Raw genomic sequence first — 19,325 nt, 5'->3', positions numbered from 1 at the left:
AGAATACCGCCCCTTATTTTCATTTTTTTTTCTTGCTATAATTTTTTCTTCTTTTTTTTCTTTTTTTTTTTCTTTAAAATAATTTTCCTATTTATCGCATTTTACTGTCCCATTTTATAATCGAATGAATTTCCACATTTTATTAACTGTTATTACTTAGCCTTTTCTCAATTACTTAATAGAAATTATTTCTTCAACTTCCTATAGGGTATACACGCTCTACAAGCAATGCTTTTCAGTGGATCCCCTCATTTCCATACACGCTTTATACTATTTTATACAAGCTTTTATTTTTTAATTATGTTGAGGTAAAACTGATCTTGTACTCATACTTTGATTTGTATCTGTATTTGATTTATATTTGTCATGGAAATGGAAATAAACTTCTTGAATTTTGAATAATTATGTATGTAGAGACACAGCTGAATATGTTTCCTTGGCTATAAAGAAGTGAAATGAATAAATGTATAGATAAGTCAATTATCAATCTTCTGAGAAATATTTTATCTGAGCAAGTTTCTGATAACCATCATCGTCAGCATCATTATTATAAATACCACGTTATTACACCGTCATCATAATCTATATCACCGATATCATTACCATAATTTTCATTTCATAGTCATCATTTCATCATGAAAAAATGTCTTCATCAACATCATCCACATAATCCTCATCATAATCATCATCATAACCTGTATCATAATCATTGTCTGCATCATCATCATCATCATTATTATCATAACCATCATTACCACCACCATCATCATCAATCATTTATTATTATCATCATCATTATCACCACCACCATCATCCGTATTACGATAATTACCATCATCACCATCACTTAAATCATTATCATCATCGGCTTCAAAGTGATGATCATCCTCGTCATGATCAACATTATAGTCATATCATCGTTTTATCATCAGTATCATAATAATAATTATCATCATTATCATCACCATCATTATCATCAGCTTCATCATGATGATCATCACCATCATTATCGATCATTTATTATCATCATCACCATCAGTATCATAATAATGATTATTATCATCATCATCATCATAATCATCACCCTCATTTCACCCTAAGGTTGTCATCATCAACATTCCCATTCCCATCATCATCATCATCATCAGTATCATCATCATCACCATCATCAGTATCATAATTATCATCATCATCACTATCATCATTATCATCACCATCATTATCGTCATCATCTTCATCATGATGATCATCATCTACATCATTGCTTGAAATCCGGGGGGCATACTGCATAGTGGGTATGTGCCGTGGAGGGGACCCCCATTTAAATTTCCGTTCCAAGGCATAGCATTTTTATCTTATTGAGAAAAAGAACAAAGAAAGCCGCTCCAAAGCATAGCATTTTCTTCTTATCGAGAAAAAGAAAGAAGAAAGAAATCCGCTCCAAGGCTTCGCATATTTTTCGTTACGCCGTTCCGGTCGCATTGATCTGCTACAATTTTGGTGAAAAGCGACTGCAGAGCGCTGTCCGACCATCGCCTCTGCGCGAGCGCACCCGGCGGAGGCCGCGCTAGCTGCATCATGCACGCATGCCCTTTCCATAGGGATGCATACATACGCACTCACACGCGGGCGATCCGTTCCAAGGAACCCCATTTTCACAAACATTTGTAGTTCCGAAGCCCGTTCCGAGGACTCTCCTTTTTACAATAATCCCGCTCCAAGGCCCCCGTTTTTTTGTCTCGCCCGCGGCACACCCCTACCACTTTTTTGGTCTGAATCTCATTTGTTGAAATGATTTATTCCTTTGAGCGATGTTTTCACTTCAATCCAACACCCACTTTCTCACTCACCCTCACACACTCGCCACACACCCCATCCTACCTAAACGAGGTCGCACTGAGGAACCAAAGATAATAATAATAATTTAGGGTATTTATATTGCGCACATATCCACTTTGTTAGGTGCTCAAGGCGCTCCTATATTACCCGGCTAAGCTAGGCGTTCATAGCGCACACAGCTTTTTAAGGAATTACTTCCTACCGGTACCCATTTACCTCACCTGGGTTGAGTGCAGCACATTGTGGATCAGTTTCTTGCTGAAGGAAATTACGCCATGGCTGGGATTCGAACCCACAACCCTCTGTATCAAAGTCCGAAGACTAATCCACTGGGCCACAACGCTCCAAGATTGTCAATATCAAGAAAATTTTACCATAAATTTCTTTGTTCGTCAAGTGGTCTGGTCTGGGTTTTGTTTTTAATGACACTCACGATGTGCATTGGGCTAATTACTTCTACACTTATCTTTTCAATTTTTCCGACAAGCTAACAACGAAATGAAAATAAAATATCAAGTGGATGCCGAGGAGGCATTGTTTCTCGAAACTGGACTATTAAAAAGGACTCCTGATACATAACCAAGGACGATAATTAAATACCCATGTAAGAACATAAGATCCTACCTCAGACAAGAATCTAATACTTTTGACATTCATACCGACAGTGTGAAGTTATCTTTTTGTTGAATCAAATGGTCGTCAAAGCAACTTAATAATTAGCAGGTCATCATTGTTTCTTATTGATAATAATTCAATGAATAGACAGCAAACAGAGGCCCCTTGGAATAGATTTTTTTTATATATTATTATAACCATTTCATGATATACAGTAGATAATGGAAATCGTTGAAGGTTAAACAAGATTTTAATGTTATCTATTCATTTGATCTACTTTTCAGTGATTTTATTAGCAAAAAAAGCTTACAAGTAAAATGGACGGAACGTGTTTTTAACCAGTTTTATAACTTTAACCAACTATTTTCAGAATAGGCAGAAATATAACCCCACGAGTTGGATATTGTGTATATGCTTTAATAGGAGGGTCAGTTTCCCCCTTACCCATATTAAAAAACAAAAATGTTTGAACTGATTTAGAATTCATTCATGACGTTGTTTTACTTCATTTTCGTTAAATATTGTCAAATGTGTGGATGCGTTGATCACAATTAATTGTACACTGTAAAAAATGAAGTGCGAATTTAACACTTCCAGTGCTTGTATAGTGATTGCACTACTAGTGCTGATTTTCTAGTTCAAATTTAAACTAGAAAATCAGCACTCGTAGCGCAGTCACTATACAAGCACTGTAAGTGCTAAACTAGCACATCATTTTTTTTACAGTGTGATGATGGTGATGATGGAGAGGATTATGATGATGATCATGATGATGATGGGAATGATGTTGATGATGACAACCTTAGGATGAAATGATGGTGATGATTATGATGATGGTGATGATGAAGATGATAATTATTATTATGATACTGATGGTGATGATGATGATGATAAATGATCGATGATGATGGCGATGATCATCATGATGAAGCTGATGATAATGATGGTGATGATAATTATTATTATGATACTGATGATGGTGATGATGATGATGATAAAACGATGATTATGATTATGATGATGATCATGACGATGATGATCATGACGGTAAAGTGATGATAATAATTTTAGTGATGATGATGATGATAATTATTATGATACTGATGATGGTGGTGGTGATAATGATGATGATGATAATAATAAATGATGGATGATGATGGTGATGAAAAAAAAATGATGATGATGGTGCAGACGATGATTATGATAAGGTTATGATGATGATTATGTGGATGATGTTGATGAAGACATTTTTTAATGATGAAATGATGACGATGAAATGAAAATGACGATAATGATATCGTTGATATAGATGATTATGACGGTGTAATTACATGGTATTTATAATAATAATGCTGACGATGATGGTTATCAGAAACTTGCTCAGATAAAAATATTTCTCAGAAGATTAATAATTGAGTTATCTATACATATATCTTCATTTCACTTCTTATCAAGGTAACATAATTATTCAACTGTGTCTCTACATACATAATTATTCAAAATTCAAGAAGTTTATTTTCATTTCCATGACAAATATAAATCAAATACAGATACAAACGGATGGAGCCAACCCCATAATTTTGCTAGTCCACTGTATCCTTTATGCATACGTTTTGTGTCCAACGGCCAGTGAGACCAGGCATGTGGTAATAAAAAGGTATTACTGGGTAGACACGTGAAAAATGACCACCAAGAAATACTGCATAATTATGTTGTCCATGGGTGAATTAGAGGTGTAAATGTTGTCTGACGTAAGGAATATCTCTGCGTCCCGTGCGACAAGCATTATTTTCACCCGTTCACTCATTTTGTGGGGTTGGTTGTCAGTTTTTACATAACTACCCACTAGAACTTCATCACCGACAAAAGAGAGCACTTTATTGCTCAAGTATTTTGCTAAGAGACTAGATATTGTCGAAATGTCCAATACGACACGTATGGAAACGCCCTAATAAGTCACCCCTACATGGATATTGAGATCTTCATTAAATCCTAGCTAAGCTTTAAAATGATAAATAATTTGTAATTTTCTTTAAAAAAAAATGCATAACACATCCAAGGCTCAGAGAATCATGGAGAGTCTGAGAACTAGGAGATAATAAGGTTTAAAGTTCGGGTTTCCATTAAGTATGAGATTTGTTGCACACTGTGGGAACTCGGTGAATCGAACAAGCAGTTTGGAAAAAATATCAAAGCGTCTTTGTCATGTTTTATTTAACTTTACAACTTAAAAATTGGCAGTATGTATATCGAACATGGAGTATTCTTTCAAATGAGCTAATTTACTCATTTTCACTTTTTGATGACCAAATTACTACACCCATCCACAGAACACTCACTGGCAGCTTATTGGTTTTGAGATAGATGGTCACATGTGCACTTATTTTTGTGTATAAAATATGGGATATTACTAACAGGTTTTCTTCAACCTAATTATTTTGTGTGACTTTCTGCTATTAGGAGTAGAACCAAAGTAATTGCGTTCGAACGACCCTTTAGCAAAAAGGTTTGCTTCGATCCAGACCACCTTGTGTCGGTCTAGTTTTTATTCATACTACCAAGGAGCTTGTGCTGGAAGCTCCTTGATACTACTCAATGATGTGTAGATTTGCCATTGGGTATAATACTTGGTATATTTTTTTTGGGGGGGGGGTTGAACGTGCACCCTCATCATTACTTCAAACATGTTATCTCGTTTGTGGAAATGATTTATTCCTTTGGGCGATGTTTTCACTTCAATCCAACACCCACTTCCTCACTCACCCTCACACACTCGCCACACACCCCATCCTACCTAAACGAGGTCGCACTGAGGAAACAAAGATAATAATAATAATAGCATAGGATATTTATATTGCGCTCATATCCACCTTGTTAGGTACTCAAGACGTTCCTATATTACCCAGCTAAGCTAGGCGTTCATAGCGCACACAGCTTTTTAAGGAATTACTTCCTACAAGTACCCATTTACCTCACCTAGGTTGAGTGCAGCACATTGTGGATCAGTTTCTTGCTGAAGGATTCGAACCCACAACCCTCTGTTTCAAAGTCCGAAGACTGATCCACTGGGCCACAACGCTCCAAGATTGTCAATATCAAGACAATTTTACCATAAATTTCTTTGTTCGTCAAGTGGTCTGGTCTGGGTTTTGTTTTTAATGACACTCACGATGTGCATTGGGCTAATTACTTCTACACTTATCTTTTCAATTTTTCCGACAAGCTAACAACGAAATGAAAATAAAATATCAAGTGGATGCCGAGGAGGCATTGTTTCTCGAAACTGGACTATTAAAAAAGGACTCCTGATACATAACCAAGGACGATAATTAAATACCATGTAGGGAGAACAGAAGATCCTACCTCAGACAAGAATCTAATACTTTTGACATTCATACCGACAGTGTGAAGTTATCTTTTTGTTGAATCAAATGGTCGTCAAATCAACTTAATAATTAGCAGGTCATCATTGTTTCTTATTGATAATAATTCAATGGATAGACAGCAAACAGAGGCCACTTGGAATAGATTTTTTATATATTAGTATAATCATTTCATGTATATACAGTAGATAATGGAAATCGTTGAAGGTTAAACAAGATTTTTATGTTATCTATTCATTTGATCTACTTTTCAGTGAATTTATTAGCAAAAAATGGACGGAACGTGTTTTAACCAGTTATAACTTTAACCAACTATTTTCAGAATAGGCAGAAATATAACTCCACGAGTTGGATTTTGTGTACATGCTTTATTAGGAAGTTCACTTTTCCCCCTTACCCATATTAAAAAACAAAAATGTTTGAAGTGATTTAGAATTCATTCATGACATTGTTTACTTCATTTTTGTTAAGAATTGTCAAATGTATGGATGCGTTGATCACAATTAACTGTACGTTCAACCCCCCCCCAAAAAAAAGAAATTATACCAAGTATTATACCAAATGGCACATCTATAGACAGTACTGAGTAGCGTGAATAAAAAAACTGACAGACACAAGGTCGTCTGGATCGAAGCAAAATTTGTGGCTAAAGGGTCGTTCGAACGCAATTACTTTGGTTGTACTCCTAATAGCAGAAAGTCACACAAAATAATTAGGTTGAAGAAAACCTGTTAGTAATATCCCCTATTTATACACAAAAATAAGTGCACATGTGACCATCTATCTCAAAACCAATAAGCTGCCAGTGAGTGTTCTGTGGATGGGTGTAGTAATTTGGTCATCAAAAAGTGAAAATTAGTAAATTAGCTCATTTGAAAGAATAATCCATGTTCGATATACATACTGCCAATTTTTAAGTTGTAGAGTTAAATAAAACATGACAAAGACGCTTTGATATTTTTTCCAGACTGCTTGTTTGATTCACCGAGTTCCCACAGTGTGCAACAAATCTCATACTTAATGGAAACCCGAACTTTAAACCTTATTATCTCCTAGTTCTCAGATTCTCCATGATTCTCTGAGCCTTGGATATGTTATACTTTTTTAGAAAATTACAAATTATTTTTCATTTTAAAGCTTAAAAAGGATTTAATGAAGATCTCAATATCCATGTAGGGGTGACTTATTAGGACGTTTCCATACGTGTCGTATTGGACATTTCGACAATATCTAGTCTCTTAGCAAAATACTCGAGCAATAAAGTGTTCTCTTTTGTCGGTGATGAATTTCTAGTGAGTAGTTATGTAAAAAGTGATAATCAACCCATAAAAAATGAGTGAAAGGGTGAAAATAATGCTTGTCGCACGGGACGCAGAGATATCCCTTACGTCAGATAACATTTACACCTCTAATTCACCCATGGACAACATAATTATGCATTTTTCCCCCGAGGGGCCACTTCCATTGACGAGTGGATACCGTTTTCATTCGCTCAAAGTGGCGAAGATTTGCGTAAACAGAACGAAAAAACAGACGCTGGTAGTATGTAGAGGTTACACTTCGTAATTCCGAAGGTTCAATATTCCGAAGGTTCGTAATTCCGAAACACGTAAATTGCCTATACCTCGATGTTCGTTAATCCGAAAACGTAAAAGGGTTCGTTAATCCGAACATTTGTGGCGTTATTCCGAAGGTTCGATAATCCGAAAACGAAAATAGGTTCGATGTTCCGAAGGTTCGTTAATCCGAAAACGAAATAAGGTTCGTTGTTCCGAAGGTTCGTTAATCCGAAAACGAAATCAGGTTCGTTAATCATTACGTTTCCAGATTAACGAACCTTCGAAATTACGAACCTTATTTCGTTTTCGGACTAACGAACCTTCTGAATTACGAACCTTCGTAAAAACGAACTTTCGGAATTTCTGAACCTTCGGAATAACGAAGCTTCGGAATTACGGATGTATCCGGTACGTAGAGTGGGTGTTAAAATTGATGTTTATCGGAAGTCTAGAGGGTGAAAGCGGATGGAAGTGGGGTTACCGGGGATTTGATTACTTTATACGGGTGCATACATCGTTTCTATTCCCGTGCTACTTACGATGTATAAACGTTCCATGTACCTTATATTTCCCCTTCCCTCTTTTCGTTTTCAGCTGCAGTGGATGTGAGTTGCGAGGATGTAATGTCCAGAGGAAGCAAAGAGGATAAGCGGACGTTTAAAAAGATGATAACGGACATAGAATATTTGTTGCTCGGATACGTCGTAGATTTACATCGTACACGGCGGAAAGTTCATCCTTTCTGAAAGTTTTGGGCAACCCAATACTTTTTGGCACGGATGAATTCACAGTGGGCGAGATCACTCGATGGAGAGCTCATGAAGCACGTAATCAATGAGTAAACAACGGATACATAACGCTTCCGTTTTAAATCCTCTCTGCATCCGTAAGTGCAGTGGGACCAAGGCTTGGTACTACGAAGGAAAATACTTGTAAGGATAATCCTATGTGCCTTAAGTTTCATGAATTATGCAGTAGCGTATCAGGCGGGGGCAAGCGGCCTCCCCCCCCCCCCCGGCTGATTCACCGGGAAAATTTTTAAAAAGAGAAAAGAGAGAAAGAGAAAAAGGGAAAGGGAAAGAAAGAAAGAAAGAAAGAAAGAAAGAAAGAAAGAAAAAGAGGAAATAAGGGGAAAGAGAAAAAATGAAAAGAAAGGGACAGAAAGAAAGAACATAAATAAAGAAAATGGAAGGAAAGCGGGAAAAGGAACGAAAGAACATTTGAGAAAGTTCAAATTATCCTGAAATACTAATATATTAGCATGATTAGCAAGAGAGGGATATAAAATTATGACTCAATGGCACAGGCAAGAATGGCAGGAAAATTGGAGGAAGAGGCGAAAAGAAACGGGAAATAAAGGTAGAGCCAATAGCTAAATTATAAATTCAGAATATGAAGAAAAGGGAAAAAGAAAAAAAAAGAAAAGAACTTAATAACACGATCGGGCTGCCGAGGATTAAAAAATATAAAGAACGGGAAGGATGGTGGATGGCGTACATTATAAGCTTGTTAAACTTTATGCAATAATGGTCGCAATCAGGACAAAAAAAATCCTTAGCCAAGGGCTATATCCCCCTATGTCGATCATAACCTATAAGCATAGGCGGCGGAAGCGGGGGGGGACGGGGGACAGGTCCCCCAAAAAAAATTTAGGTGGGGGGATAATCCCTCCTAAATTTTTAGGGGATAACCTTTTTTTTTTGCTTGTCAAATTTTTTTACATGTGTCCATCAAAAATTTCAGGTAGACCCCCTATTTTTTTTGGCTTCCGCCGCCAATGCCTATAAGTAAAGCATTACGCCTGCTAGATTTACCGTACAAAGCTTCTCAATGTTTACTTTGGCCAAATTTTCAAAGCTATTATCATATAATTAGAATTTAATTTTTAAATCATTTTATAAAATGCCAAATTTTCTGGCTCGCTTCGCTCGCTGGCGACTTTTTACTATTTTTACCACATTTGCTATGTTGTACTGCCTCAAAATATTTCGTTTATTACCCGCAACTGATTTGAAGTTATGTTCCGTGTATGTACCCCCGTTTGATAATAAAGTGGCCATCTGAAATGTTTTTTTAAAAATATCACGAGGTTCCGGGGTCTCCGCCCCGGACCAGTGACGACATGGGGGCATTTGCCCAAAATGAGTTGGGCCCCACTGCTCCCCCCACCCCGAAATTTTGAAGTTAATGTTCTCATAGGCATCCTAATAAATCTGCAAAGTTCTACAAAACAGCTTTTCGTTCTTTAAATTTTGAAAATGTTCTCATCATCCATTCACTTTTAGCTCCAAAAATATATGTCAACATAAAACTTTCAGGCCATTATATAAAATTCAAATTTCTGCTCGGGCTACCCGCTCGCAGTAACTGTCGACTGAGACATGGGGAATAAAATTCCAGTGTTCAATTCAATATACTTCTCGTGATTAGAGTTATCATTATTCGTTTTAAGGGAGATACATATTCTGCGTATTCATAATTTTCATAAATTAGATTTTTTTCAGCTCAACAATTGTTTAGTTTGATAGCCATCAAGTTCATGATAACAAAAAGTGCTTAGAACGTCCAGTTATCTTCTCAGTATATGAAAAGTATACCTTCGCGCTCGCATAATTATTTGGTGAGATGTAAACTGCATGATCCAATGGAAACAGTTATCCCTTAACAGGTCCCTTTTCAAATCAGTATAGTGCCTACATTGAAATGATTAGCTCACGCTTCCCCAACCCCCCCCCTAAAAAAAAAATTGCCTCCCCCTAGATTTAAAATTCTAATGCCGCCACTGCCCCGGACCCAATCCGCATAGCACTAGCCAAGAATAAAAAAAAAGGATAAAAGAAAAAGAAATGAAGATCTAAGATATGTAAGATATGATGTTATTTTCAGAATAACTTGTAAAAATCAATCCAAAAGTTAGATTCTGATGAAAAGATGATGTTTTTTTCTCGCTCGCTCTGGACTTACATTAAGCAACTTTTTGCCACGCGCGTCATGCTGTGCCCTTTCTTTTTTTTGTACCTATCACACATTGAGCTGTTGTTGAAATCCTGTTCATACCATGATATGCTCTGGCACAATCTTGTAAAGTCCTATTCATATACCGTGATATGACCGGGAAATTTTTGGCTCTTGCCCCCCCCCCCTGGAGTAATGTGAGTGGGGCAGATAAGCAGTGGCATACAGATAAAGGGACTCTTGCCCCCCCCCACCAAAGAAAAATCATAACCAAGAAAAAAGAGAAAAGGAAAAAACATGGAAAGAGATAAGGTGAAATATCATTATCATAGTATTTTTTTTGTCGTTAAAAAAAAAATTGCTCGCTCGCTTCGTCCCCTCGCAGCTTCTTAAATATTTACGTGATACGACATATCTAGCACCTTCAAATTTTTATTCATCACACCACTGTAGATAATTCTTAGTTGTTTTTTTTTTTAGATAGTGCCCTTTTGGAAAGAAAAGGTGCTTTTTTCCCTGTGCTCCCCCCCCCTCCCCACTCTCAACTTCACTCCGCCGCCCCTGCACCGGATGGCAAGATTTTTGTTACGTTTTTCATCCTCTTCGCATCCGTAAGTGCAGAGGGACCAGTCCTTAATGGTTAAGTGCCTTATACAGACGGATGGTTCCATGTTCTGAATTATTAAACTGTTATCTAATCAAGATGTGAACTATCAATTTCATCCTATACCATTGTAACTAAATGTGTGTTCATACGCTGAAAAAGAATGAATTTATCAGTCTCAATAGTTCAAGTGAACAAATGACTTTATTAACCATACCTCGATCAACAATCACTGTGAACTCAATGTGAACTCACTGTGAAATCACTGTGAACTCGCTGTCAGTAGTGAGTTCGCAGTTCACAGTGATTTCACAGTGAGTTCACAGCATGTTTATAGTGTGCTCACACATTGTATTCGAAGTGTGTCCACAGTGTGTTCAAAGTTTATTCACACAATGGGTTCATAGTGTGTTGACATAGTGTGTTTACTGAGTTCACACTGCATTCACAGTGTGTGAACACAAAGTGTTCATAGTGTGTGTTCACAGTGAAATTTTAACTCACTGTGAAATCACTGTGAACTCATTGTTAACCCACTGTGATCTCACTGTGAAATCACTGTGAACTCACTGTGCATAACAGCAAGACTTTAAGAATTCAAGTATGCCATGTACAGATCATTTAATTATCTTTTACTCGCCATAAGGCGGTCGTAGGGGGGGATTGGAATGTGACTGCAGGATCAGCCATGCCTATGTAATCTAAACGTGCATCAATATGGTTATGAGGCTTAAATATCAGATTCGACAACCGAATTCGATTCCACAAAGTTTATTCCAGCAGTGTACCTTGTCTTTCCTTAAAGGTGATTCTTTCCTAGGCTGTCCTAGCCTCTCGACCACTTTCTACGTGGCTACCGATTGTCACCCCCAAATAATATTTCCAATCCATTCATGAGTAAACTACTGAAATTGTTTAAAGGTCAAGTCCACCTCAGAAAAATGTTGATTTGAATCAATAGAGAAAAATCAGTCAAGCACAATGCTGAAAATTTCATTAAAATTGGATGTAAAATAAGAAAGTTATGACATTTCAAAGTTTCGCTTATTTTCAACAAAATAGTTATATGAACGAGTTACATCAAAATGAGAGAGTCGATGATGTCACTCACTCACTATTTCTTTTGTTTTTTATTGTTTGTATTATACAATATTTCAATTTTTACAAATTTGACGATTAGGACCTCCTTGTCTGAAGCACAAAATATTAAAATAATGAAATTCCACATGTTCAGGGAGGAATGAAACTTCATTTCACATGACAATGACGAGAAAATAAAAATATTTCATATAATAAAATACAAAAGAAATAGTGAGTGAGTGATGTCATCAACGCTCTCATTCGGATGTAACTGGTTCATTCATACAACTATTTTGTTGAAAATAAGCGAAACTTTAAAATGCCATAACTTTCTTATTTTACATCCGATTTCGATGAAATTTTCAGTGTTATGCTTGTTGAATTTTTCTCTTTTTATTCAAATCAAGTTTTTGTTGGGGTGGACTTGTCCTTTAACTTCTTTCTAGCAGGAAGAAAATCAGTCTCTGTCACCATCAAACAGTAGTTTTCATAACGGGCCTATCCACCCCTCAATCTACATGTTAGTGAACTTGATTCGATGTGGTTTTATTCGGTTACACTTCGTAATTCCGAAGGTTCTTTATTCCGAAGGTTCGTAATTCAGAAACACGTAAATTGCCTATACCTCGGTGTTCGTTAATCCGAACATTTGTGGCGTTATTCCGAAGGTTCGATATTCCAAAAACGAAATATGGTTCGATGTTTCGAAGGTTCGTTAATCCGAAAACGAAATAAGGTTCGTTAATCATTTAGTTTTCGGACTAACGAACCTTCGGAATTACGAACCTCATTTCGTTTTCGGGTTAACGAACCTTCGGAATTACGAACCTCATTTCGTTTTCGGACTAACAAACCTTAGGAATTACGAACCTTCGGAATATCGAACCTTTGGAATATCCGAACATTCGGAGTAACGAAGCTTCGGAATTACGAATGTATGCGGTTTTATTCACCGTATGAAAATAACAACAAATACATTGTACACTACAAATATTAAAATAGATATATAAACACTCAAAAGTAACAGATGGATCACTCTATTCAGAGCCATTGATACAATGGCTCAGTTCTTCTAGAGGTCCAGCTATCGCCAACTTCAGTCGTGACAAACTTTAACTGAAGACATCCAGTGAGTATTCATACCCTGTTGTCTGGACTTCAGCGTCTAACTCTAAGAATAGTGTCCTACTTATTGTCCCGGTTACTAAGCTATCATCATATGAAAATTCTCTTCACTGTTTTCTTACTTCTCCAATTTAGTTTCAACGACTGAGTGCTTGTGAATACAGAGAGAACAAGACTAACGAAGAGTCAGGGTGAGAATGGATGTAAATCAAAGAATTTCCCACCATCGTACTACATGTATATGAAGCACTTCTTAAAGGAGGAGGGGGATACTCCAGGCTATGCAATAACATGACTTAAATTTTTTTTGAAAAATCAGACAAACAAAGCACTGAAAATTAAAAAAAAATCGGTAAACAGTTAACAAAGTTATGACATTTTTTTTTAAGATAGGCATTATTTCGTTGAAAATGTTCTGTGCATGTCTTCGTGAATATTCATTGGAAAATTGATGATGTCATATCCACACTTCATCTTTTGAATTCTTCCCCCAAGAAATAAAAAAAAATGGATTGACAACTGATTTGATACATTGTATATTCATTGCTGCAACTTATTTTATCAGAAGTTAGACATACCATTCACATTGTATAGTAAATAAAATAATTATAGTTTTATGGAATAAGTTTAGAAAAGGCAATGTGGGGACGTGACATCATTACCTAATGAATATCCATGACGACGTGCATATAACTGTTTTCACAAAATGTTGCTTAACTTTGAAATTCAATTGTAAATTTCGTTATTTGTTGCCAGATTTTGATTAAATTTTAAGCATTTTGCTTTGTGAATTTTACTCTATTTATATAGATGTAATAGATGTTATATAGATGTGTTTGCATGCTTTTGTCCTATTCACAAGTATTTTAGGCATTTCTGATTAGAAGCTCACAATCTTCTAAATCCCAAACTAGCATTCATTATAATTCGACAAACAACCGATTCTAAGAATGGCATTAAAAATCTTCTGTGTAATTTTATCCAAATCCTGTCTGATAATAGAACGAAACATATTCTACTTTTAAGAAATATAGTCAAACTGAATTAAACTAATGTAATGTCTGAATAAATAGGAATGCATAAAATAAAAGGAATTACGCATGATTTATATTGTAAAAAAGAATGTCTCCAATATTGACTAAAGTACTGATGACATATTCTATGTGACCGCGGTCCAAAGCCTCCTTCTCAAAAAATAGTTTCTTGAACTGGAGCTTTTCCTGAATAATTAAAACAAATATTCCATCTTCAATATAGCGCACCAAGTCAGACAAATAAAACCAAACATTATTTATTAATGTCACTGAAACAATTCTGGAAAAGGCTAGACAAGAATACGGCTGCATTGGGGTCAGTTTGTCAGCGCAAGGAGGTTAAAATGAGACGGAGTAATAGCGAACAAAATCCCTTTCAACAACGTTTGAAGCCGCAAGCAGAAATCATATTTATGCCAGGCATGCACTTTGATCAACCTTCCTTGCAAATGTAGACAAAATATTCTCGCATGACTCCCTACCTATAAGTCATAATTTGTATAAAGGGAAATATGCAATTGTGATGATAATTGTTTTTTCGCTACATCTTTTTTTTCAGAGGCGTGCGAAAAAATGCAACACGTCCTGAAATATTGACAATATGTTAACTCGAATGGGCATGTACGGGCACTCTTCTGACTTATACCATATAAATATTCTTGCGACCGCATTCTAAATTTTCATTCACCGCAAACGATCGGAAAACTCTCAAAATCTGGTTTCAATACAGGTCAAATTCCCAAATATTTAATACTTAATAAAGGTTACCTGATACAAAGTGCTCAACCAAAACACCAGTTGACCATTTCCAAATACTGTTTATTGCAGGTGACTTTATGAATATAAAGACACATTATAACTTCCATCAACTAGTAACATGTCTCTAACCGCCCTTTCACACGGTAAAAATAAAAATAATCCCAATTTAACTGATGATTCCAGTGAAAAATAAGGCTAATGGCGACTATTTAGCACGTGTGAAACCAAACTAGAACATGATTAGAATCACGAACGTTAATCACAGTCACGATTACAATAGCAATCATCATTACAATGATGATTCAAGATTCACGTGTGAAAAGGCACTACGACTAACTATCCATAATGTTAGCCACTAATTCATGATAAACTAATTCAAGATGAACACAGCGCCAAATTTTACCATGCATGTTGCTACCAAAATGTACCAAGCATGCCACTACCAAAATATACTAAGCCATGTAAGCGGGCTACTACTAACAAAACCAAAATGTACAAAGCCTGCTACTGTCCAAAATGCACCAAGCATGCTACTACCAAGTTGTATATCACAACAAATATCAGCAGGAATTATCAAAATATAAAAGGTGCCAAATATGGCACTAGTATGATATATCATACATCTTACTACCTGTAGTACAAAAATTCAGATAAGAACAGTTCTAGCATAAAGTACCAAAATCGAATGAGCACGAAATATCACAATTGCCACTTTGATATGATTAATAAATATGAATTTCATTTGAGCAATATTATATAGGCAGACATATTCACATTAAATATCCATAAAATTTCGCCTGTGATCTGATACCAAAATCATGGTTCACAAGATAGATATTCCATCCAAAATTAAGTTTTTAAAGACTTTTCCAAAGTACAAAAGCGACCAAGCGCACTGGCGGATCCAGGGGGGGGGGGGGGGCAATTACAATTACAATGTGTAATGTAAAAATGCCATTAAAGCCGAAGTATGTGCCCCTCCCCCTTTGAAATTGAAGACCCTTTTTGTTTGCTTGTCAAGAACGAAATGTCCTAAATTTTTGATTGAAACCCCTTTTTTGTCTGTCAAACTTTTTCATAGACGAAAAGTGCTCCCCCCCCCCTTGAAAATCCTGGATCCGCCCGTGACCAAGAGGGTGTTGCAAGAAAATATTTGTGATCAATTGCAAATATTCTGATCGCAAGTTTCTTACAGCACCCCCACAAGCCTTTTTACTAATAAATAAAAAAAAATACAACCCAAAGGACTCTCTATACTATACGCTGATCTGCAAGCCAGCAAAAGCTTGCGCGGGAGACTCAAAATATGACGTCATCATTCTCATTTGTTCTACCCAAATTATCAGCTCAAATTTCCTTAGTTTGATTCAGTTTCAAAAAAAAAAAACAGTTTCTCTGTAAAAGTACCGAAAACAGCAAAGACAGAAGAAACATGACTAAGAAATCAATACTAAATATCGAGGGCGTATGCCGGGGGCACCCTCCCGCTGAGGCAGAGGAGTTCCGACACTAGCAAGCAAAACACAATTTGCACCCCTTCACCTGCTTTTCAACAGCTGATTTTCAAACTTAAGTTCTACCTCCCCAAGATGTGCCCCCCCCCCGCTCCGTGCCACCTTAGTTCCACCTCCCCATGCTCAAACCAGTTACTGGGGGCCATGATGCCCCCCCCCCCCCCCCCCCTCGACGCTACGCGCGATATTTCCGAAAGCAAAAAAATAGCCCTGCAAAATTTATGATTGTTTATTCAGCAATGTTTGTTTGTTTTGTGTTTTTTTTTGGCTCAGTTTCTACGCTCCATCTCATAAAAGTAACTGAAATTTATTTTTGAGAGGCTAAGGTTACCGCCCCTCCCGCCAAACTAATATAATCCATTGTATATTCTACCATACGTTTAAAATGACCAAATTTAACAGTTATAAAGATATTGGCAATTTTCATCATAAAGAAAATTTATATAATATTATTCTTAAGAGAGCGATATGATAATCCCCTTCATTTCTACACCCTCTTATGCCCCAATACCCAAAGCTATTTTTGACCCCCCCCCCCCTCAAAAAAGGACGTGCAACTCGGGTCTATAAATCAAGTGGATTTAATACCATTCAGTTCCATCCCTGGATAGGAAACGAGCCCTAAGTAGCAGTACTTTCATTTCACCCCAAGGATTTGTTGCTTTTTAGCGTAACTGCACCTGTTTTACTGTTCACGGATGTTGGCGTTGTTACGCGCACCTCCGATGCCAGCACTATTTGTTGACTGGGCCGGAATCGTTGTGTTGTTTAATCCATCCGTCTTCACATTGGTCAGTCGGGTTGGCTTATCAGTGTTGTTGTTTCTCTTTTCCTGTTCGAAGATAGCGGTCAGCGGTCGCCTCTGCCTACTGAATAAAGCCCACACTGCTTCTCGGAACTCCTTGAACCTGATGGCGTAGATGATCGGGTTGGCGCAGGAGTTGAAGAATGAGAGCATGAAGATGATGATCCATGCTGGACTCTGTCTGAAGCTTGGTGGGAGGATTCCGAAGAGGAAGAGAAAGACGGTCACTTGAGATGGGCCCCAGCAGATGATGTAGGTGATGATGACGATCAGCATCAACTTGACAACACGCCGCCGGGCAACATCGTGGAAGGATGTATCCTTTTTCCCACGAAACCTGCGGCCTTGTCGATAGAGATGCTTGGCTATGAGGCTCTGCGTCACCAACATCGTCACCGTTGGGATGAAAATACGGAGACAGAAGAGGTACAAGGAGAGAGTGATCTGATTTGTTCGGCCGACAGGCTTATAAAAGCAGACCCCCAACGTGCCGCGGTTGTCCACGCTGCGGACAGTGATGGTAAAGATGCGAGGCACAGAGGTAAGGATGGCGAAGAACCAGATGATGACAATGGATGCAGCCACGCGTCCACGTGTCAGGAAACGGTTGAAATAAATAGGATGACCAATGGCGATGTAACGCTCGAATGATATGGCGACTAGGAGATAGATTGACGCCGTGACACAGATATCTTTGGTGATTTTCGTTTCTTGTATCATGCAATAAAGTTCACCCAGCCAGTTCACAGGAACTGTAGCTGCCTTTGGGACAGGGAGGATGAAGATGGATGTAAGAAAATCGGCTGTGGCAAGTCCGCCGACCAAGGTATCGGTCGAACGTCGCTTAGCCCTTCTTTGGAAAAGCACCAACATGACAAGTCCGTTGCCTATGATGCCGATAACTGCGGTAATCGTTTGAAAAATGAGATACCTGGACCAGATAAATGGGCCGGTAGACCACGGCCCAAGCTCCGAATGAGGAATCACCATTCCATTTCCTAAAGTACTTGATTCTGTACTTTCCTGGTAGTCATAAATCGTTGTTGTCTGCGTTAGAATACCTTCAGAGGCACCCGGTCCAGGAGTCTTTGCATCATCCGACACATTCAGATTTTCCATGATAACAAGCTAGATAAATCTTTTTCTTCTGATGCGTCTGACTGCCTACGAACGTTGATCCTTATCTGGTCGGGGGCATTGCGCACGAAGGGTTTTTATGCAGACGACTACGTTTCCCCCTTTTTGTGCGTTCTCGCCAATGAAATGCGAGTACACAATGACGACATTATCCTACGTCCGTCTGTAGTCGTCTGGCACATAGCCTGATTGAAACTTTTAATCACCAAGTGTCTTCGCCCTTGTTAGCACAAATAACACATCTTGTTTATATTCCCAAGGGTCCTCTTTTGTCCACAAGTCTTCGGCGGGGGATTCAGGCTGCATATCCAAACTAATTTCTTCGAGTGAAGGGATTCCTAAGTAAAAAAAAGGGGGGGCTAGTCTGTTTGCTCTTGAAAAAATGTTTATTCCAGTTGCTGTTACAGGGAAAATATCATAACTTGCATTCCTTGCTAATGTTTCGACTTTTTTCTACTATCTATACGAAATAATTTCTGATAAAGTGTATCAATATCATTCACAACACACGGCCTATTCATTAATAATTCCCGATGAAACTGGCACCACCATTATTTTGGCTTGTGAAACTTAGATGTATCAAGGCACCCAAACTGATTTTTAGAAGAAGTGTGGCGTTTTCTTCATGTTCTCTCAATGAAGGCAATGATTGCTTGCTAGATATCACGTGAATAAAAGGCAATTTTAATAATAAAAATTGTTCATGGGTGACACTGGGGTATTCATTCCTACCCAACCCGCATATCAGGAAACCTTCCTCTCACCAACCCTAAGTTATTAATAACTCATAAATCAATTCGGCATTATGGTCCTGATATTTGGAACAACTTTCCAGACAACGTTAAGTCATTTTCAACTATATACTAATTTAAAGAAAAACCATCGAATCATATGCATCCCCCTCTTCAGGTTAATA

The 19,325-nt window shown here is 37.5% G+C and overlaps 1 protein-coding gene across 1 annotated transcript; it reads right to left on the bottom strand.

Moving 5' to 3' along the window:
* Positions 1 to 16,734: 16,734 nt before the first annotated feature.
* Positions 16,735 to 18,456, bottom strand: LOC121414723 (growth hormone secretagogue receptor type 1-like). The gene has a single exon (XM_041607787.1). The coding sequence runs from the start codon at positions 18,389 to 18,391 to the stop codon at positions 17,153 to 17,155; it is 1,239 nt and encodes a 412-aa protein (XP_041463721.1). The 5' UTR covers positions 18,392 to 18,456; the 3' UTR covers positions 16,735 to 17,152.
* Between the last annotated feature and the right edge of the window lie 869 nt (positions 18,457 to 19,325).

Source organism: Lytechinus variegatus, chromosome 5 (assembly GCF_018143015.1).
Source record: "Lytechinus variegatus isolate NC3 chromosome 5, Lvar_3.0, whole genome shotgun sequence".
In the NCBI taxonomy this organism is placed as follows: domain Eukaryota; kingdom Metazoa; phylum Echinodermata; class Echinoidea; order Temnopleuroida; family Toxopneustidae; genus Lytechinus; species Lytechinus variegatus.
This window is presented reverse-complemented; position numbering and strand designations above follow the sequence as displayed.